Genomic DNA, 22122 nt, shown 5'->3' with positions numbered 1-22122 from the left:
CTATAACCTAAACTTATACACACTTTCTAAAATGTTCAGTCCTGGGAGGGGCTGGCCTGGCAGTCCCAAGCCATACTTTGAACACAGCCTTGGGCCCCCGGGGTGAGAGGCATTTCCTATGCTCTGGTTGAAGGGGTAGGAGTCTTTGGGCAATAAGGATCTTGACTTAAAAAAAAAAAAAGCACAATGTGAGAGCTGCGAGTTAAGTTTTATTCGGGGCAACATAAGGACTGCAGCCCCGGGGGGACAGCGTTTCAGATAACTGAGAAACTGCTCCGAGGAGGCGAGGGGGAGCCAGGATATATAGGAGTTTGGCAACAAAGGACCGGTTGTCGGGACATCAAAAGATTATTGTTAAAGAAAACCAGATATCTCAAGGAATTTAGTGCTTTTCTATGTATGGGAGGATGCAAGAGTCTTGGCTCACTGAAATCATTCATTTGCTGTGCACCTCAGTTATCTGGGGCCAGTAGCCTGACACATCCTGAGTTTCCTCAGGGTTCACCACAGGGAGTGGCTGCAGTCTGATGGCTGCTAGATGGCAGGTGTTCTTTTCAGCCCTGAGTTTCCTCAGCTCACGTTGGAGGGCTGCAATCGTTGACGACTGTGACATCCTTTGTTTATTGATATGGCAGGAAATAGTCCATTTCTCAGGGAGATAGGAGGAGGAGGAAGATGAATTTTGGCAGTGGCACCCACATGGGACTGCTTTAATCCCACCAAAGGCCCGTCATGGACCTCAGGATGAAATCAAGACCCTTCAAATCCCAGCTCTGCCCGCTGACTTCTCCAGCCCTCTGTGGCCTCCCCTTCTCCCAGTCATTCTGAAATTCACTGGGTCCTTGAACACAGTATTTTTCAAATGTAGGTCAAGAGCCACTAGGGGGTCTTAAAGTTAATTTATTGTAATGAGTTAAGAGCAGCAAAGGGTAAAAGAAAAAAGTAGGCAGAACTAGAATGGAGTAGAAAACATCCATCACAAGGGGAAGTCAGACTTCTGTTTGTGCACAAGGGAGCATGTGTGCAAAGTATAATGTACAGTATTTCTTGCTGTAGAGCAGGTAAAAGTCTTTGCACATTGCAATCCCTTTTTGGGAGTAAGATTCTGTCTAGAAGGGCCTTCTTGGCAGGTCTTCCTTTGGACTGAATTGTTCGCGCTCTGCAATTGCCGTAGCATGCTATACTTTTTGTGCACTGAGCACACTTTTAAAAAAATGATTTATTCAGTTGCCCGTCTTCTGCGCTTGCTGCAAGCTCGATGAGGGCAGGGACCATATTCACCTGTCCTGGCCTCTGTCATTAGAGAAAGCACTTGTGTTAAGTGGCTGAGTGATAAACCCGGGTTCAGCTTCCAGCTGTTCGTGTTCTTAGACAAGGTCTCTTTTTATTTTTTCTGATTTTTTGGTCTGATTTATATACAGAAAACTTGAAAGAATAGACTAATGAACACCCTATATATCCTCCACTTAGATGGACAGTATTAACATTTTTCCATATTTGCTTTCTATCTATATGCTTTTTTTCTGAATCATTTGAAAGTAAACTCAGATATAACCTTCACCCTAAATACTATGGCATGTGTCTCCTAAGAGTAAGGTCATTCTCCTACATAATCGCAACACTATTAACATACCTAAGAAAAAGAATTTAATTCCATAATACCATCTAAAATGGACTCTGTATTTAGATTTTCCCTAGTTGCCCCAAGAATGTGTTTTATAGTTAGATTATTTCAAATCAGAAAAAAAAATCAAGGGTCACATTACATTTGGCTTTATATCTCTTTAGTTTCTTTTAATCTAGAATAGTTCCACTTTTTTTTTTTTTTCTAAATGACAGTGACTTTTGGAGGAGTCAAGAAGAGTTATCCTTTATAATTTTCTACAAAATTGATTTCCTTGTTTTCCTCCGGTGGTATTTAGCTTCCTTCTCGCCCCGCTGTATTTTCTCTTAACTGAAAAGAGGTTTAGAGGCCTGATGACACATTTTTGGCACGAATACCTCACAGGTGATGTCTCCTTCATACTATTATCACCTCAAGAGGCACATGATGTCAGATTATTCCACCCCAAGTAGTGCTGTTTGTTCACTTGTTTACGGTAGTGACTGCTAGATTTCTCCTATGTAAAGATATGTTTTTTTTTTTGCAGTTAGTAATTTGTGAGGATGATAAACTCCAGCACCATGTGAAGAATCTGTTCCTCTACAGCCTAATGGTTTTAGTAATCATCCATGGCCCTTTAGCAACCATCCACGTGATAGTTTGGGCATGTTCTTAACCTGAGACTCAGTTTTTTCATCTGCAGCCTGGGCATAATAATGCCCATGATTTGGATTTGCTGTGTAAAAAAGTATGACATAGAGTGCATATGACGGTGATGTCATGGTCTGCCATAACTTCTCCCTTCTTCTGAGAACACCATTTAGAAAGGTGTTCTAAAGGTGTTCACTTCCTTTTAGAAAGTTTGTATGCTGCTCCAGATAAGTGGTCCAAATCGCCGGCTTCTTAGATGATCCTACCTGCCCAGCCTCTGTGGGGCACAGCTGAGTCATCTTCTTTGGCCAGAGTGGAATGAGCTTTTGACCAGAGCTGAGCCAATCAGAATGCTTCCCTGGGAAATTTCCAACCAAGTAGGGGTGGGAATAGGGTGAAGAAAATATTCTTTTTCCCTCAGGTGGCTAAATGTGAGGATGTGAGTCTGGAAGTTGACTGTATCCCCTGCTGCCTGGAGGATGATAGCCTATGGGGTGGAGGGGATCAAAGCCATCTCTCTGAGATCAGGGCAGAGGGGGTCTCCCTGGCCTGGCTCCAGGCCTCCCCAGCTGTACACTGCCCTGCCCCAGCTAAGCCAATAAAGACCCCTGTCTTGCCTGAGCGCTTACAAATCGGGGTCTGAACCTTAGGACAGATAGAATCCTGACTAGTAAAAGGGCCTTTCCTATGCCTCTCACATGATAGGTGATTCAATAAATTAGTGGTTCATCAGCTCTCATCCCTTCCTGTTGTCGTTGAATATGTGCTGGCCCTAGTGGAGAGGTGTGAGGAGGTGGCAGACATGGTCCTGGCTTTTTAAAATCTTAGGAGTTACAAATGCGTTTCCTTGGTGGGCGTAGACTCAAAGCAAGGGGGTCTGGTGACTTATCCGGCTCCAAGTGTGGCCGCTCTTGCCACTCGAACCAGCCCCACACCCCACCCCCAGGGCCAGGGGCCAGTGTGCCTCTCTTGGAAGAGCCTAAGTTTAAAAGTTTAAAACCAGCCCACGTGGTGAGACGTCCAGTCAGCCTTAAGACGCGAGGGCAGAGAAGAACGGAGGAATGTGAGGGCCGGGGGCGGGGTGGGGTGGGGGGCCTGAAGGCAAGCAGAACGCATGCGCAGGGCGAGGGCGAGGGAGGGCCTGGGAGTGGGGGAGGGGGGTGAGCGAGGGTCTTGGGGAAGGGGAGCGAACTGGCAGGGCCTTGGGTAGTCAGGAAACTCGGGCTTCTTCCAGGCTCGCGGTCCAGGCTGCTGTTTGTGTAGCGCTGCCTCTCTGCGGAGTCCACAGCGACGTGTCTTCCAGGCACTTCCAGCCATCCCACGGGAGGAGTTACTATTATCATTCCCGTTTCACAGATGAGAAAACTGACACCCAGGAAGGAGAAGTAACTCACCCAAGGTCATCCTGCTGGTGATGGCAGAGCTGGAATCCGAATTCAGATCCGCGGACTTAAGGTTGCTCCAGCCCCCACTCTGTTCCGCACACCGGTGAGCGAGGCCGGGACCGCGAACCACCCCGGAGGCCAGGTTCCGCCAGCCGAGGGCCAGGTCAGCGGCGGGCGGCGGCCGGGCCGAGAGGTGAGACTCCCGCCCTCCCCTGCACGGCCCCGAGGGCTCGGTGGGCTCTGCCGGGAGACGGAGCAGACCCTCGCCGGGCCTCGGGGGCCAACGGAAGGTCCGGACCGTGGGCCGCCTGGAGGGAAGCCCCGCCCGGGAGACCGAGAGACCCCAACGGTGCCTCGGCAGAGGGACGGGAAACAGTGGGGGGGCGGTGGCGAGCGGAGGTGGAGCCACGGGTTGGGAGGGGGAGGGCGAGGAAGAGGAAGAGGCCCCCCAAACCCCAAACATTACCGGCCGGCTGTTGGGACCCGCGGGGCTGGATCTGGGGGCTGATGGCCAGGTCAGCACCCATCTTTGGGTCTGGAAAATGTCACTGGGGCTTTGGGGCCACGGAAGGGTGGAGGGTGGTCAGCAGGAAGGAACCTCTGACGGAACCTAAGCCAGTCTGCAGCCCAAGTAGCCTCAAATTACTGGCGGGAAAAGTGGGGAGTGAGGCTCGTCGCGGCCCAGACGGTTCCCTCCTGGTCTCTTCCCGGTCCAGCCTGAGATGCACTTTACGTTGCTCCTCGCGTTCTTCGCCCTGTGTAGTTCTCAGCTGTCCCTGGCATGCGCAGGGCCTGGGCCGGTGACAGGGCTGCCCTCGGGCTGCGGCGCGATGGCTCAGGGAGACTGCCAGCGGGAACCCAGGCCCCACGGAGCATGCAGCTCTTCTACTTTCCAGTGCCATAGGTCCTTTTCAAAATAATAATGAAAACAATTGGTGATAGTAGATGGCAGTAGTTTTGCTTTGTTTTGAATGCCCTTGGCAAAGTAAAAAGTTGGCAGTTTTCTGTTCCCCCCATTCTCTCTCCCTGAACCCCGCTTTTGGGAATCCCGAACTGAACTGCTGGCCAGTGGCGACTGGTGAAGAGGTGAGGAGGGAGGGGCAGCTGTGCAGGACTGTGGTCCCTGCCTCCACTCTGACTGAGCCTGGGATCCTGGACCAGTCCATTCTTCTTTCCAGCTGTTTCCCCATCAGTACAAAAGGCTCTGCAAATCCCCCTTTATATGAACATGTCTATTTTCCTTTGAGTCTGGCTTATATCAGTGTGTCCCCCAGTTGTATATCCCTGGCGCACAGTCGTCCAGAACCAGCACTGAGGGCTGCTCCATGCAGGATGCTGGCCTATCCCCGGAGAAAGGCCCACAAGGTCCCCCTCACTGGAGAGCAGCCTGGGGTGGGCAAGGGGACAGACAGCTAGGAGGTGGCGCCTGGCCTCTCAGTCACCCCGGGGTGGGGGTGGGGGAGGGAAAGCGCTGTACCGCGTGACAAGTTTATGTGTCTCTTCTCCCCAGTAGTTACCAAGAGCCTCCGAGTTCCTGTCTTCTTTCATCCCTGATTCTCCCCATTGGCCTAAGCTGGGCATGGGGCGCCCAGTAAGTACACAGTTTGCTTTTGTGGAATGAATGGTTAATGGCTGGTGGCTGGGAGGGTCCGTGGAGTGGACAGGACCAAGCTGAGCTTTGCAGAAGATGTGGGATTTAAAAGGTCTAGAGGTGAAGTGAGGGCACCGCACCCCCCTCCCCCCGGGAAAGGCTGGAGGTGCTTGGGGTGACTGTGGTGTTCCAGGAATGGCGGGAGACATGGCGGGTGTGGAGGCAGGAGGCTGGGTGTGTGGGAAACTTCATGAAAGAAAAACTGAGAAGGTGAGGAATGCTGACGAGGTGGAAGTGTGGGAGGAACGGAGAAGCCGGCAGGCGCTCTGTGTGGGGGATGGAGAGGGTGACTAAAACAGGGAAGACACCGAGGTCAGCTTTAGACACGTTGAGGTTCAGTGGGGGGTGGGGGAGACAGGAAGGGGCTCAGACCATCAACGGAAAATGTCCAGGGTTCTCCATTCCATCCAGAGGATGGGGGTCAAGATGCCGCCATGACTCCTACCTGGAGAGCTTTAGAGCCAGGACTCAAGGCTCTCTGGTCTTCATCCTCTTAGAGTAAAGGACACCGAGGCCCTGAAGTTCAGGTGACTCATCAGTACTGCCCAGAGGGTGGAGGGAAGATCGAAAGGGAAGCTTTGCAGAGACGGCGGGATAAATTTTTCAGGTGGGAAGTCCTGAAAAAAAGAAAGTAATGAACAACAGAAAGAGGAGAGAGTGCTTTAGAAAGTTTCCAAGCACTCTGACAGCAGTCGAAGGTTAACAGTTGTTAACCCTTTTATAGACAGCAGATTTCCTCTGCCCTGTACCACCAGGCTTGTTCTGCTGTGGTGATCAGCAGATCTCAAAGCCTCAGAGACACTCCTTGCCCCTGGCTGCAGTGAGAGGGGCGTCCGCATGGGGAGCGTGGAGGGGCCCCAGTGTGTGGGCACACACAGAGGCGGAGAGGAGAGGGAGACCCCTCACTCCGAGGGCCTTGTCTTGCGCACAGCAGCGCGCAGCTGCGAAGCTTGGTGCTGCCAGGCAGTCTGCTTAGGCAGGAGCCTCCAGGCCTGGCTCTGGGCATGACTGGGAAAGAAGGGCTGTTGTCTTGGGGTGTCCTCCACCTCCCATGTCCTGTCTCTCTCTCACCCCCTGATGTCGCCATTCTGCACCGCCGTGTGGCCAGGGTCATTGGGGGCCACCCGGACAGGGCCTGCCCTGCCTGCCGCACCCAGGCTTCCAACTGCCCCTCTCCTTCCCCTGCTAGCCTGGAGAGGAAAGCAGACTAGTTGAATACGTTTGCCCTTCGGTTGTGAATGTGAATTTCCCTCAGGAATGTTTGCATTTTAGGAGAAGTTGGCGGCCCCTCACCCTCCAACTTTAACCAAACGCCTGGGCCCTAAGCACTGTGCTTGACACTTCGTTGGCAGGATTTCACTTGGCCCTTGCAAGGACCTTACTAGGCAGGTGTTATTTCCTCTTTTTTCCAAATGGGGACCCAAGGTCCTGAGAGTTTTAGCCAGTTCCCTGAGGTTACCCAGCCAGCAAGTGATAAAGCTGGGACATGGTCACGGGCTTCCAGAACCAAATCCAGCTGTCGGCACTTAGCTTCCACATCGCAGGTGCTCCTGCCAAGAAGACATCCTTAATGACAGCTGGTGGTGATGGAGAAGTTATGAGGGATCCTTAACTGAGAGTCTTGACCTCCAGGCCTAGAGGGTACCTAGGGCTTCAGGAGGGTCTGTGAAACTCTAAAACTATTTTTAAAACTTTCTGTGTGCATATTTTCTGCTCATTTTTCAGCAGAGGGCTCCTCCAGGCCAGGTGGACCCCTGTCCGTCTACACCCCAGGTCCTGAGGCAAGAAGGCCAGTCACTGAGTAAAGGCACTTCAGGCCCTGGTTTTAATCTCTGCCCTGGTCCTCATTCTGAAATCTCAAAAGGCACATAGTAGCTGACAGCTGACTGGAGAGGTTCTTCTGTGGCCAGTGGGTGGGTGTCCACAGAACTGAGAGGTTAGAACTTTAGAGCTGGGAGAGGTGGAAATTTTACAGAGGTGGAAATTGAGGCTCTAAGAAGGGACCCCACACGCTCAAGATTGCCCAGTGAATTAGTGGCAAAAAATGTTTTATGTATTGTTTAGGCCTACTGAAGAGGTCTGTAAAGCTGTAAGGTTAATCAAGGCACAGAAATCAACATTTCTCGAGCCTCACGTGTGCTAACATTTCCCGAGCCTCACGTGTGCTAACATGTCCACAGGCATCATCTCCTTCACCCCATGCCGCATGAGACCCCCCCCCTCATTGTTCCCCTCCACAGGTGATGCTGACATTAGAGGACAAAGACATGAAGGGGTTCGCCTGGGCCATAGCCCCTGCCTTGACCTCCCTGGGCTACCTGCTTATACTGCTGGTCTCCATCTTCCCCTTCTGGGTTCGTCTGGTGAACGAGGAGTCCCAGGAAGTGTTTTTCAGTGGCCTGTTTGAGAACTGCTTCCATATCAAGTGCTGGAAGCCTCGACCCTTACCCGGTAGGGGGGATGGAGGCGGGGATGGGGGCGAGGGGGATGGGGCCAGCGTGGGCATTGGGGGGTGACAGAGGACTGGTGGGGGCAGCTAGGACAGAACTGAATTCGCCCCTGCCTTCTTCTCCCCTCTAGAGTCCATTAACGCCTCCCCCCCTTAGTTGTGACGCCCACCGTTACCTCCTGGGATTGCCGGACATCCCCTGTGGGGGCAGTACTGCCCTTACTAGAGAACCACTGGTTTAACCCCAGGGTAGGTTCTAGAATATCTGGGTCTTCAACACCTTTGTCTCTTTGTCCCTCCCCCAGCCGCTCACCTCTGCATGGTCAGGAGGTCATACAGACTCACCTTAACAAGGTCTGAATCATGCCAACAGCAGGAGAATGAATTCCCCTCGATCCTCGGTCTGTTTCACTACTCCTAGTAACATGAATAATTAAATAGGGGTGTGAGGGACTCCCTTGCAGAGTTCAGAATATCCTGACCTCACAAAGTTCTGATTTTCCACCAGTGACTTATTTCAGTGTGACCAATGCAGATGCAATTCTTCACATTTCCACATGCAACAAATTTTATCACGACAGTTTCATTTTATGTTGTTTATTAAAGCCACCGTTTTTTCCCAAACAATACATGGTTTTCCCATACGCTTTGATACAACCAGATTCACGTAACAGTATGTGTTAAGAATTGGTTAATAATTTCAGTGTCTGAAATTGCCCATCTAATTTTTTTTTCATGTCATGGGGAACAAGATGGTGGGCCCAGGGCATGCTTGGGGGCAAAGCTTCCGGGTCGGAGCCTTGGTCCCAGGCCATGCTTTGGGACCTGATGGCGACCAGGCTCTGGGGCCACCCCTGCCCAGGCTCTGCAGGGCTCTGCCCTCTGGGCCAGGGTGCCCGGCGCCAGCCCGCTCTCCCTCCCTCCCCTGCAGTTTACATCATCGTCGGCCGTGTTTTCCTGCTGTCCGCCGTCATCTTGTCTTTCCTCACCACCGTCGTCATGGTGTCCTTTGCATCTCGGCTCTTTCCGAGGACCCGGAAGCACAATCTTGTGTCAGGCTTCATCAGCTTCCTCACAGGTGGGGAGCAGCAGGCGGGCCCCAGCCGTGTGGGTGGGGGATCTGGGGAGACGGCCGGAGACGGAGCGGGGGTGGTCTCTGGAGAGGGGATTTTTAGGGCCCCTCTCCTCCGCTGCCCTCTCAGTGAAGTAGCCCACCCCAGCCCACCCCCTCAGGGTTTGTGATCCCCCCGCTTTGGGGCTCATCCTAGCTCTGCACTCCCAGCGGGCACAGTCCTCACAGCCTTGGCTTGGTGTCATCTGTCTGGGGGTCTTTTTCCCATAATCTCTATCCCAGCAACTGTCATGGAATCTGGTACAGGGTTATAATATAATTGAAATATAGAATATAAATGAAATACAAATGTTTCTTGGATGAACGAATGGAAGAGATCATCTCTGCCCTCTGGAACCTTTTGACTTTAAAAGGCTGACCAAGGCCCTACCCTGGGAGGCTCCCATCAGATGGAGGAGGTGGAACGCTCACAGTGGGAAAATCAGGTTGAGTTTCGTCCAAAGCGTCACACCCAGGGGGCCCCATCTGGAGTCAGCCAAGAGCACAGGCACAGAGGGTACCCGGGAAAGGGATTTCTGATCATGGGGCCCCTGGGGGGTGAGGCACACGGGCTTTGAGATGAGTTGGGAAGGAGGGCGAGACAGGCATGTGGGGTGGAGGTTATTGGCTCTGAAGGGGCAAGGGGTGTGGGCAGGAGCCACACAGGTGTAGGAAGGCTGGAGTGGAGGTGGGAGCCACGGGAGGAGAGCAAGGCTGCTGCCCTGTGACCCACAGGGGCCTGTGCCTTCCTGGCCTTGTTGCTGCATGCCCTGGAGATCCGGAGTCTGCGGATGAAGCCCAGCCCCCCGCAGTTCTCCGTGCAGTGGCCTTACTACGTCCTGGGCTTTAGCATCCTTCTGTTCCTAGTGGCTGGTGAGTGTCCCAGGGCTGGTGCCCTCTCCCTGCCCTCTGTCTGGATTCAGGAGCTGTGGACGCTCTAGAGCTGTGCTGTTCAAAACCGTAGTCACTTGTGGCTATTTAACTTTCATTAAAATGAAATCAAGTTAGAAATTGAGTTCCTCAGTCACGCCAGCCACACTTCACATGTTCAAAAACCACGTTATTATGTGCCTAGTGGCTTCCATATTGGATGGTGCGGATGCAGAAGGTTTTACTGGACAGCACTGCTCTAGGGCCTCAGCCCTGTCCCCCACCCTCGTCCTCCCCATTCTTATGCTCCTTGACTTTAGAACCAAACTTGCACACTTTCATACTCTCCCTTACCACCATCCCGGTTCCTAAGGCTTTCTATTCCTGTCTCTTTATCTTGAAATCTGTGATCTTATTCCTCACTCAATCGCTTTTTCTTTACCAACCGTCATCATTGAAATTCTTAATCCCATCTAATTTTGTCCCTACTCCTAATCCTCTTCCCACTATTTTAACCTGACCCATGATCAGAACCTATTTTAACTTGATTTTATTATACATTGAATATATAACAAAGAATGTTTATAATATATCTGTAAGATACAAGTAATTATAAATAAACTGTACACCCATATTTCCACCATATAGTTTAAGAACTAGCCACGTTTTGTCGAATCCATCGTTTATAAGTTACATCCTTATTTTAGGTACCACTGAGAAAGAAAAATTGATACCAAGTATAATTCTAAGGTGCTAGAGCTTGTAAGGTACATCCTCATTTCAGAGATTTTAAAATGTGAAAAAAATGGGTTTGTCAAAATTAACGAAACATGTTAGAACATTAAGTATTCAATACCTTTGAAGTCTTCCCCCCTCTACCATGTGGCTGTTCCTGGTCTCTTCCTCTTCTCTCCCCTCTGGATTCAATTCTTCAGAAATTTATGCCAATCATGTTTACTGCACATATATATCCTTAAACAATGTATTATTTAGTTTTGCATGCTTTAAAACTTTATATGAATATAATCAAACTGTATTTTTTCTTCTGGAGTTTGCTATGTTTGATCAGCATAATCTTGAGATTCCTCCATGTTAATATGAGGAACTAAGCTTCACTCATTTTTACCACCTTGAGTATTTAATTGTATATCTAAGCTTTCCTATAGAAGCATGGCATTTCTCTATGGGAGAATTTTAAGTTTATGATTGAGTTTCTTTCATGATTATAGGACTATTCAGATATTTTATTTCTTCTTGAGTCAGTTTTGGTAATTTATATATTTCTCTAAATTTATACATTTTATCTAAGTTTTAAATTTTATTGACATAAAATTACTCAAAATGTTTTCTGTTTTAACTTTTAATTTGTGCTGCATCTGTAGTTATGTACTTTTTTTTAAATTTTTTTTTTTTTTTGGCTGCGTTGGGTCTTCGTTGCTGCGCGCAGGCTTTCTCTAGTTGCGGTGAGGGGGGCTACTGTTCGTTGTGGTGCGCGGGCTTCTGATTGTGGTGGCTTCTCTTGTTGTGGAGCATGGGGTCTAGGTGCGCGAGCTTCAGTAGTTGCAGCACGCGGGCTTCAGTAGTTGTGGCTCGCGGGCTCTAGTGCGCAGGCTCAGTAGTTGTGGCGCGTGGGCTTAGTTGCTCTGTGGCATGTGGGATCCTCCCGGACCAGGGATTGAACCATGTCCCCTGCATTGGCAGGTGGATTCTTAACCACTGCGCCACCAGGGAAGTCCCTGTAGTTATGTACTTTTTTCACACCTAATTTTCTCTTTTTTCATTACTATGTTTGTCAGAGGTTTATCAGTTTTTTTTAGTGTGTTCAAAGAACCAGCTTTTTAGCTTTCTTGAAAACAAACCTTGTTTGTTTTCTATTTAATTACTTTTTGCTTCTTATTTTGAACTTCCCTCCCCACTACTTTTTTTTGTGTTTATTCTGCTGTTCCTTTTTCAGCTTCCTAAATCAGGATCTAAGCTCATTGATTATTTCTTCTTTTCTAAGTAGGCATTTAAAGCTTCAATTGCCCTCTAAGAATTGCATCTTTATTTGCAGCTCTCATTTTGATGTGTAATATCTTTTGTTGTTGTTCGATTTCAGATATTTTCTTGTTCCCCTTATGATTTTTTCTTTGATTCATGAATTATTTAAAAGTATACTTTTAAATTTCTAAGCATAGAATTTTTGTTGTATCTTGGTGATAATGATTTTAACTTAGTTTCAATTTGATGAGAGATCATGGTTTATATAGTCCTAATATTTTCAGATTTATTGACTTGCTTTATAGCCTAGTCTGAGGTCCATTTTCATGTCTCATGTTGAATGCAACCTTTTATCTATAAACATTACATCAAGCCTTTTTATTATCTTGTTTAAACCTTGATTTAGAATTGCTGTATTTTACTAGTGGATTGAACTTTTTATCATCATGCTGTGATACTTCTTATTTCTTATAATGCTTTTTGTTTTATCTGATATTACTATAACTACCTCTACATTCTTTAGGTTATTATTTGCCTGTTATGTCTTTTACTTTAAACCTGTCTCTGTCGTCACGTTTTGGATGTCTCTTATAGATAGCTTATGATTGGATTTTTTCATCTAGTCTTATTATAACCTTTGTCTTTTATCTGGAGCATTTAGTTGATTTACATTTATTGTGACTACTGATATATTTGTATTTTTTCTACCACTTTAGTTTGTGCTTTCGGTTTTTTCTGCTCCCCACCCCCTACCTCACTTGCCTTCCTTTGGGTTGATTGAATTTTATGTATATAATTCTCATTACATTTCCTCCCTCATTAGTTTGGAAATTATATGGTCTGTTTTCATTTGTGTCATAGTTACTCTTGACATTTTAACATGCTTAGTTAATCAGCATATTTATTCTCTTCATAAATAATTCAAGGACCCTCCCCCCCAACTTATATGCTATTTTGTCCAGTGTTTTGGTTTCTTCTGTTTTTTTAAAATTCTATACATTATTATTATTATTATTTTATGCATTTAATACTTGTTTAAATTTACCCACATATTTACCCATTTAGCTGCTCATCACACCTCAGACCTTCTATCTAAGATCATTATCCTGAAGTACATCCTTTATAATGATTTTTTTTTTAACTTTTTATTTTATATTGGAGTATAGTTGATTAACAATGTTGTGTTTCAGGTGTACAGCAAAGTGATTCATTTATACATGTATCTATTCTTTTTCAAATTCTTTTCCCATTTAGGTTGTTACATAATACTGAGCAGAGTTCCCTGTGCTATACCGTAGGTCCTTGTTGGTTATCCATTTTAGATATAGCAGTGTGTACCTGTCAATCCCAAACTCCCTAACTATCCCTCCCTCAACCCTTCCCTCCTGGTAACCATAAGTTTGTTTTCTATGTCTGTGAGTCTGTTTCTGTTTTGTGAATAAGTTCATTTACATCATTTTTTTTTTAGCTTTTTTAATGAGGGTCAGTTAGAGATACACTATCTCATATTTTGTTTGTATGAAATTATCTTTCATTTTTGTTTATTAAAGTTAGTTTTGCTGAATATACATTTTAAAAAATATTTATTTATTTATTTATTTATTTATTTTTGGCTGTGTTGGGTCTTCGTTTCTGTGCGAGGGCTTTCTCTAGTTGTGGCAAGCGGGGGCCGCTCTTCATCCTGGTGCGCGGGCCTCTCACTATCGCGGCCTCTCTTGTTGAGGAGCACAGGCTCCAGATGCGCAGGCTCAGTAGTTGTGGCTCACGGGCCTAGTTGCTCCGCGGCATGTGGGATCTTCCCAGACCAGGGCTTGAACCCGTGTCCCCTGCATTGGCAGGCAGATTCTCAACCACTGCGCCACCAGGGAAGCCCTGAATATACATTTTGAAGTTAACAGTTATTCTCTCAGCATTCAAGATATTATTCTATTACTTTCCCACTTCTGTTCTTATTGTTGAGAAGTTGGCTCTCTTTAAAAATATCATTCTTTTTGAGGCAACTTTTTTTTCTCTGAGACTTTTTTTGGTATTTTGCAGGGTATGGATGTTTGTGTTATGATTTGATGTATGAACTGAAGCTGAGGGGTGATATCTTTCAGCATTTCTAAAACATTTTTATCTCCTCCCCATTTTCTTTCCCTTTCTCTTTGTCCTTTGTGGAACTCCAGGAAGATTTCTGTTAGACCTTGTTACTCTATCCTGCGTGTCTTAATTTCTCTTTCATATTTTCTGTCTTTGTCTTTCTGGGCTGCATTCTGAATAACTTATATAGATGTATCTTCAATTTTACCCATTCACTTTTTAAAAAAAGATTTATTTATTGTTATCATTATTTTTTAAATGTATTTTTGGCTGCATTGGGTCTTAGTTGTGGCACGTGGGCTTCTCTCTAGTTGTGGCATGTGGATTTTCTCTTCTCTAGTTGTGGCGCACAGGCTCCAGGGGTTGTGGGCTCTATAGTTGTAGTGCACGGGTTCCAGAGCCGTGGGCTCTGTGGTTTGCGGCACACGGGCTATAGTTGAGGCACGCGAGCTCAGTAGTTGTGGCACGCGGGCTTGGTTGCCCCACGGCATATGGGATCTTAGTTCCCTTAGTGGGGATCAAACCCGCATCCCCTGCATTGCAAGGTGGAATCTTTACCACTGGACCACCAGGCAAGTCCCTACCCATTCACTTTTTAGCTGTGTCTGATCTATTTAACCTAGCCATTAAATTTTTATTTCAGTTAATCTATTTTATAACTAGAAGTTGTATTTTCCTGTAAATCTTGTTACTTTTATGTTTTTTTTCCTCATATTTAAAATCTGTTCTCTGAATATATTTTTATTATACATGTTAAACATACTTATTTTATATTCTGTGTCTTATAAGTTTAACAACTGAATTATTTGCTGCTGTTTCTACAGCTGTTTCTATAGGCTCTTGCTGTGGTGCCTTGTTTCTTGGTATGGTCTGTGGATTTTGACTGTGAACTCATTTTTCTTGGAATATTTTTTTGTTGTCGTTGTTGGAAATTATTTGAGGCCTGTATTTAAAGTGTTTCCTCAAAAAAGGATTTGCATTTGCTTCTGCCCGGTGCTTGGGTGCAGAACTACCCTAGGATCACAACCAAAATACTTAGGTATTGTTAGTTCAGCTGCAGACCCACATAACAGCTAGCCTGTGTTTGTGAAATCTCAGTCAATGCAGGTAACTTTGCAGTTCCAGTTTCATGTGGCCGACTCTTATTAGATTTCCCCACTATGAGCAGGACCTGGGCTTTCCTTTTATTTTTCCGTGTCCCGAATGGCCAACAGAATGGAAACTCAGGGTCACCTGGGTTGAGCGCATGTCTCCAAGGTGAAGGCTAACTATGTGGTTGCTTAACCCTTCAGATTCCTGTTATCACTATGGTTTTGGCATCTAAGAATGTCTTACTCTGATGTCAGCTTGATGATGCATTTATGAATAATAGGTTTTTGAAGAAATATTTAGAATTTTTGTTGTGTTTAGTGGGAGAGTAGCTAGTCTGCTATAAAGCTGAAAATAGTTGTCTTTTATCTTAGTCTTAGCCATAATACAGCATTTATTATCCACTCAAGATATCTCCATTTGTTCGTACGAACATTGATTCTCTTCTTCCTTTCTTTCACTTACTGAGGGTCTTGAGTGAGTTGCCCATGAAGAGGTCTGGGCTTTGTGTTTGACCTTCCTCTCTGAAACCTTGTTTTCTTACCTATTAATGGTTAGACAATTGCTAAGATGCCTTCCAGCACTGGCCACGGTTCCATGAGTTTATCCATCTATTTGTACGCCTTGTCCTTTTATTGGAGGGGAGAACTAGGGGGGCAGGTGCAGACCAGAGGGAGTCAGGTCAGAGGAGGGAGTTTCCGACCTCTAGGGCAGGCACTGAGCTTGACACTCTGTCTCACCTGACCCAAACTTTTGCTGTCACCCAGGTGCCATCTGCCTCGTTCAAGAAACAGCCTGCCTTAGCTGTCATTTGTTGCCCATTTCCCAGAGTACTGAGGAGACCCAAGAGATCTCGCACCTGGAAAACGTGGAGAGTTTGGGAGGAGAACTGAGCTCCATACAGAGGGAGACGCTGCTGAAGGAAGAAACAGTTATCTAGACCAAGATAGTCTGTGCCCTGCCCTTCATCAAGCTGTGTGAGTGCACACGTGTCGGTGTTTGTGGCTCCCCCACCTCCACCAGTCTCTGCTACTTTTGATGAGGCTCTTGAGTGTCAAATCAACCCTCCACTTCCCCTACTCAAAGTGATTCTATCTTGCGTGTGTTTGAAATTTGTTAAAAGTTTTCTGAATTCTTCTGAGCTTTCTGAGTGATTTTTTTGGACAAGTGTTTTCAATAAAACGATGACTACTGTCTGTTAATCCATGCCTCAAAAAACAAACAGGGGACTTCCCTGGTGGTCCAGTGGTTAAGACTCTGAGCTTCTAGTGCAGGGGGCACAGGTTTGATCCCAGGTTGGGGAACTAAGATCCCACATGCCACACAGCATGGCCAAAAAGCAAACAAATGAACAAACAGAACACCAGCCTGCAGCCTAGAGGGCAGGAAGGGAGGGAGGAATATTAGGAAATGATCAAGTGACGTGAGTTTTGTAAAATAAAAACTGAACAGAGTATAACCACCCCACTGTTCCAGCCATGCTGATCTCCCAGTTGTGGCTTTCCATACTCATTCTGCTGGTTTAGGGTGGTCTGGCCCACCGTTACATATTTTAGAGTTTGTAGATTTTCTCTATGCCTAGTTCTATATTGTTCCTACAGGGTTTTGTGAGGTGGAAAAGTGAAAAGACTGGAACTAGGCTGTCATCCTCTCCCTATAAGAAAGAAACTCCCAAGATACCTTTTGGAGAGAAATGTAATAAAAAACTAAAAACAATCTAACTAAAACACCTAGTGCCTGTTTCTCAGGTGTGTATGTCCAACATAGGTAAAATCGGAGTCCCTGAGGAAGAAAACGGAAATAAAGGAACAGAACAAGTATTTAAAACTAAAATTCAAGAAAACTTTACTGAAATAAAGTTCCTTTCTATTGAAAAGGAATCGATTGGAAGGAGTAACATCTGCTTAGGAAAACTGATATGAGATGATCAACCTCTTCCATGATGGGGCAATGCTTTATTATTATTATTATTATTTACTGGAATAGACACTCTGGAACAAAGCATGGCCCCATCGTGGAAGGCCTAGAGCCTCTTTCTTTATGCACAAATACTGGCATACAATGCAAAATTACTAGACATGCAGAAATGTGACCGACAAGAGAATAAACAACCAATAGAAGCAGATGACAGAATGATCCAAATATTGGATTTAGCAGACACAAACTTTAAAGTAACTATTATTAAACTATTATTTATGTGTTAAAGAAATTAGAAGAAGTGCAAAATTTTCAAAAAATGGAGAAAACTCTACCGAAATGCCATTTCTCCCCATGAGATTTGCAAGAATCAAAAGTTTGATGCAACACGTTGTGTTAGCTAACCTGTGGGGAAATAGGCACCATCATACATGGCAGATGGAAGTGCAAAATGATACAGCCCTCCTGAGGGGAATCTGGCAATACCTACAAAACTGCAGAAGCAGTAATGCTTTAACCCAACCCAAAGTCTCAATCTAAGGATTTATCCAACAGATATACCTGCACACATCTTTAAAAATGACATAGGTGCAGGGTGATTAATTGCTGCAGCTTTTGCAGTAACAAATGATTAGGAGCAACCCAAATGCTCATCAACAGGGGACACTTTAAGTAAATTATGTTACATCCACACCAGCTTAAAAAAAAAAAAGAATGAGAAAGGTCTCTAAGTACTGATATGGAATATTTTCTAGGACATATTACATGATAAAAAGCAAGGTATCTAGTATATTTCCTTTCGTGTAAGAAAAGGGGAGAAGGTAGGAAAATATGTGAATATTAGTATTTGCAAATAAATAAACACTTGAAGACCGTATAATAAATGAATGAATCTTTAGCGATGGGGGTAGATTAAGAAATGGGGTGGGGGCTTCCCTGGTGGCGCAGTGGTTGAGAATCCGCCTGCCAGTGCAGGGGACACGGGTTCCAGCCGTGGTCCAGGAAGATCCACATGCCGCAGAGCAACTAAGCCCATGCGCCACAACTACTGAGCCTGCGCTCTAGAGCCTGCGAACCACAACTGCTGAGCCCACGTGCTGCAACTACTGAAGCCTGTGCGCCTAGAGCCCGTGCTCCACAACAAGAGAAGCCACTGCAACGAGAAGCCCGTGCACCGCAACAAAGAGTAGCCCCCGCTCGCCGCAATTAGAGAAAGCCCGTGTACAGCAATGAAAACCCAACACAGCCAAAAATAAATAAATAAATTTATAAAAAAAAAAAAAAAAAGAAATGGGGTGGGTGGAGTGGGCAGAGGGAGGAGTAATAGTTCTGTGTGTAACTTCTTATATGAGTTTGGCTCTTGAATCATGTACATGTATTACCTATTCAAAACTTCATATTAAATCTTAAAGGGTAAGTTGGGTAATATAAGTCAAATATCCAACACTGTCCATACCAGCACTCTGAACTCCTATAACCTTCATTTCTATAGTTAGTGCTAAAACAGCGTTCACATCTGCCATTTCACTCTGTCCTGCTAAAGACAGGCCAGCTATAATTCTACCCATTTTCTTATTAAAGAACCAGAGAGGTGAAGCCCTCTGATGTTCAGTACAGGTTTTCAAAATTTTAAAGTAAACTCTGCTGCCTCTTAACCTGTTTCCTCTATGGTCATGACAACTTCTCCCGGCTTTCTGTATTTCACCTCGTAACCTCATCTCTTCTGTCTCTTGTCAGATAATTTTCTTCCTCTCTCCCTCTGCATCTCTCCCTTTCTCCTTCCCTTCCTCCCTTTTTCCCTTCTTCTTTCTTGCCCCGCCCCCATGCTCTCAATTCATTCAGTACCATGTTCTTTGCCAAAAAAAAAAAAGCCTCCATTTGCTCATCTTCCTGAAATCTGTCTTCTTTCTGACAATGCCATTTCCCTAGCAATCCTTAGTTCTAGTCTGGTCTCTCAGGGCCAGGAGCATGAGGTCAGAATTTATCTGGTTTCTTTTGCAGTTTTCAGGGTACCATTCTTAATTTTTCTCCAACAATCTCTTCTTTAAACCATGGGAAAGTAGGGTCAGTGATATAGAAAATCTCTTCCAGATGCAAAAGCACAACATAAAACTGCAGTAATTAAAACAGTTTGGCAGGTCCTGACGCAGGATACAGATAGATTACAGAACAGAATAAGAGTCCTAATATAAAGCCTACTTTATGGAGGAATATAATATTTGATAAAATTAACCGTTTAAATCAGGAAGGATTATTGATCCTTCAATAAATGGTTGAGGAAAACTTGCTAGCCATTTGGAAAAAAAAAAGACTGGCTGGATTTCCTTTTTTTTTTTTCCCCTTTGATCAGAATGCATTTCAGACAGATCTCAGATTTAACCTAACAATAAATGTATTGGAAGTGCATAAAGGGGATTTAAAAAATCATCTTGGAGGATGGAAGGCACAAAACAGAGAAGATTTAAAGAAAAAGGAAGGATTAATTTGAATACGTAAAACATAATATTTTGCAGTGCACAAAGTTCCATTAAGAAAGACAAAAGGCAGGGCTTCCCTGGTGGCGCAGTGGTTGAGAATCTGCCTGCCAATGCAGGGGACACAGGTTCGAGCCCTGGTCTGGGCAGATCCCACATGCCGCGGAGCAACTAGGCCCGTGAGCCACAACTACTGAGCCTGCGCGTCTGGAGCCTGTGCTCCGCAACAAGAGAGGCCGCGATAGTGAGAGGCCCGCGCACCACGATGAAGAGTGGCCCCCACTTGCCGCAACTAGAGAAAGCCCTCGCACAGAAACGAAGACCCAACACAGCCATAAATAAAATAAAAAAATAAAAATAAAAAAATAAACAGGAGCTGTTGTTTAAAAAAAAAAAGAAAGAAAGACAAAAGGCAAATAGGAAAATATTTGCAAAACATTTGAAAAAGGGCTATTTTCCTTAATGTTCAAAAAACTCATATATCAGTAAGAAAGAGATAAACAACCCAACAGAAACAGAGGAAAGGGTAAAAATAGCCAGTTTGCAGAAAAGGAAATACAAGTAGCTAACGAAGATAGGAAAAACAACTTCACTTATAATTAAAAAGTCCAAACAAAAATGTGGGCATCACTGATTTCACTTATCAGATTGGCAAAGATGAAAAAGTTTGATGACATCCAGCGTTCATGAGATTGTGGGAAAATGAACGCTATCCCCCACTGTTTGTGAGAGTGGAAATTGGTGCAGACTCTTTGCAGGATAATTTGGCAATAGCTGACAAAATTTAAAATGCATGTGACTTTTAGATCCCGTAATTCCATGTATGGGAACTCATCCTTTAGATTTATTTGCCAAAAAGTGCACAAGGAATTCTTTTTTTTTTTTTTTCTTTTAAAAGTCTTTATTTTTTTTTAATTGGAGCATAATTGCTTTACAATGTTGGGTTGGTTTCTGCTGTAGAACAAAGTGAATCAGCTATATGTATACATACATCCCCTCCCTCTTGAGCCTCCCTTCCACCCCACCCCCCATAAATTTTGTTTTTTAACACCCCTAAAATGTTAGCAGTTAACTCACTCACCACGCGGTCACCGTTTAAGATGTGTTTGGCTACAGATAAGAGGATCCAAGTCAAAAGGGCTTGAATCAGAAGGAAATGCGTTACTTCACACAGCAAGCACTCCAGAGGCAAGGTGTTTTGGGGTTGTTAAATTCAAACAGTTAAGAAAATTATATTTTACTTCCAAAAGAATTTTACTTAAAAGTACCTATGTTTATTGAGCTCCAAATAATCACCAGGCATGGAACTGGAACTGGAGACATAGCACAGGAAGCAAAGTCCCTTACCTGGCTCAGTGATTAGGTGGCTCAAGTCCTTTCTTCTGCCTGACCTCCTCAGCATGACAGGTGAGTCACCATATGGTGGCATTTGCCCCCAGCATCACCTCCTTACACAGTATATCCAGAGGCACAACAGGTAGTCTGTTCTGCCCACTCTCCTTTTTAATTCAGCTTTCCTGAGGTATAATTTACGCACAATAAAATATACCCATTTTAACTGCACAGTGCAACCAATCCCAAAAGATTCCCTCTCCCCCTTGCTATTTTAAGATACAGTTTTATCACATATTTTCAAATGCCTAAACAATGTTTCTGTGTGCTTGGTTTTGAGCTTTATAAAATAGTATCATCCTATATGAAATCTTCTGAATTTTGCTCCTTTCACACATTATTTTTCTTGTGCACCTGTAGTTCCTTCCTCTTCATTGCTGCATAATGTTCCACTGTGTGAATATACAATTTATCCATTCTCCTTTTAGTGGACATCAGGTTTCCGATTTTTTGCTGTCAGTGCTATTACATACTTTCTTGGACATCTCACCTGGTGCGTGTGCTGATGAGATTCACAACATGTCTACTGTACACCCAATAAAAGTTAAAGCAGTTCAAAATGCTGCGCTGATGTCAGGGCACATCAAAACAAGACCTCGAGAGCTGGCTTCATGGTCCAGTTCAAGAGTTACAAGTGCGCATGACCCACATCTTACTTGTCATTTCTTAATTCAGTTAACAGATATTACTGACTCTGTGCCAGGTACTGGAGATAAAAGTGGTGACCAGAACAGACTTTGTCCCCATCCTCATGCATTTATCTTTCTAAAGAGGGAGACAGACATTTATATCGTGAAAGTGTCCCTCCTACTGTCTCCCTGTGGCTTCTTCTTTGTCTTTGGACATAGAATATCTTTTCTGGTAGGTTCCAGTCTTTTTTTGTTGATGGTTGTTCAGCAGTTAGTTGTGATTTTGATGTTTTCGTGAGAGGAGGTGAGCTCAAGTCCTTCTACTCCGCCATCTTGTCTCCAATCTCCGGGAGACAGACGTTTAGACGCTGACATCACAGATGGTCAGGGCTGGGATGGGGGAAACCCAGAGAGCAGAAGCCCAAAACGGATACCTGACCCACCCTGGGGGCTCAAGGGGGCTTCCTGGAGGAGGAGACATCTTGAGACCTGGATTTGCTTTCAGATTAACTGAGCAGGGGAGGCCAAGGCGCAGGACATGGATGGAACGAGAATGGCTGCATGCCGGTTAACTGCTGAAGCTGCGTGATAGGTGTTCATTAGACTTTTCTCTCTGCTTTTGCGCATGTTTGAAATTTTCCCTCCTGTTCGGTAACTATGAACGCCTAACCTGCGCGCTCTCCCGGCACAGCGCAGTCACCCACCTTCTGCAAGACTTAAGAAAACTCAATACTCCCCCACAAGGAATTCTGTATGACAATGTTCATCCAGGTTTCTGGTAAATCCGAATGCTGGAAACCACCTGAATGTCCACTGATAAGCTTTATAAATCATGGGGA

General features: G+C 45.2%; 1 protein-coding gene across 6 annotated transcripts in view; it reads left to right on the top strand.

Annotated features, from left to right (window-relative positions):
- The window catches only part of TMEM225B (transmembrane protein 225B), a 43815-nt gene extending 27785 nt beyond the window's left edge, over positions 1-16030 (top strand). For 4 of the 6 annotated variants that reach the window (XM_061209346.1, XM_061209347.1, XM_061209348.1 and 1 more), the window contains exons 2-7: positions 3611-3832; positions 5150-5230; positions 7531-7741; positions 8671-8817; positions 9586-9723; positions 15639-16030. In XM_061209346.1, the coding sequence (XP_061065329.1) occupies positions 5219-5230; positions 7531-7741; positions 8671-8817; positions 9586-9723; positions 15639-15811 (681 nt within the window). In that variant the 5' untranslated portion in view covers positions 3611-3832; positions 5150-5218 and the 3' untranslated portion in view covers positions 15812-16030. The remainder of the gene's footprint in view (positions 1-3610; positions 3833-5149; positions 5231-7530; positions 7742-8670; positions 8818-9585; positions 9724-15638) is intronic. The other 2 variants (XM_061209351.1, XM_061209350.1) reach the window with 2 other exon arrangements.
- The last annotated feature ends 6092 nt before the right edge of the window (positions 16031-22122 follow it).

The sequence above is a fragment of the Eubalaena glacialis genome, chromosome 13, assembly GCF_028564815.1.
Source record: "Eubalaena glacialis isolate mEubGla1 chromosome 13, mEubGla1.1.hap2.+ XY, whole genome shotgun sequence".
Taxonomy (NCBI): domain Eukaryota; kingdom Metazoa; phylum Chordata; class Mammalia; order Artiodactyla; family Balaenidae; genus Eubalaena; species Eubalaena glacialis.
Note: the sequence above shows the minus strand (reverse complement) of the source record. Positions and strands in the feature narration are given on the sequence as shown.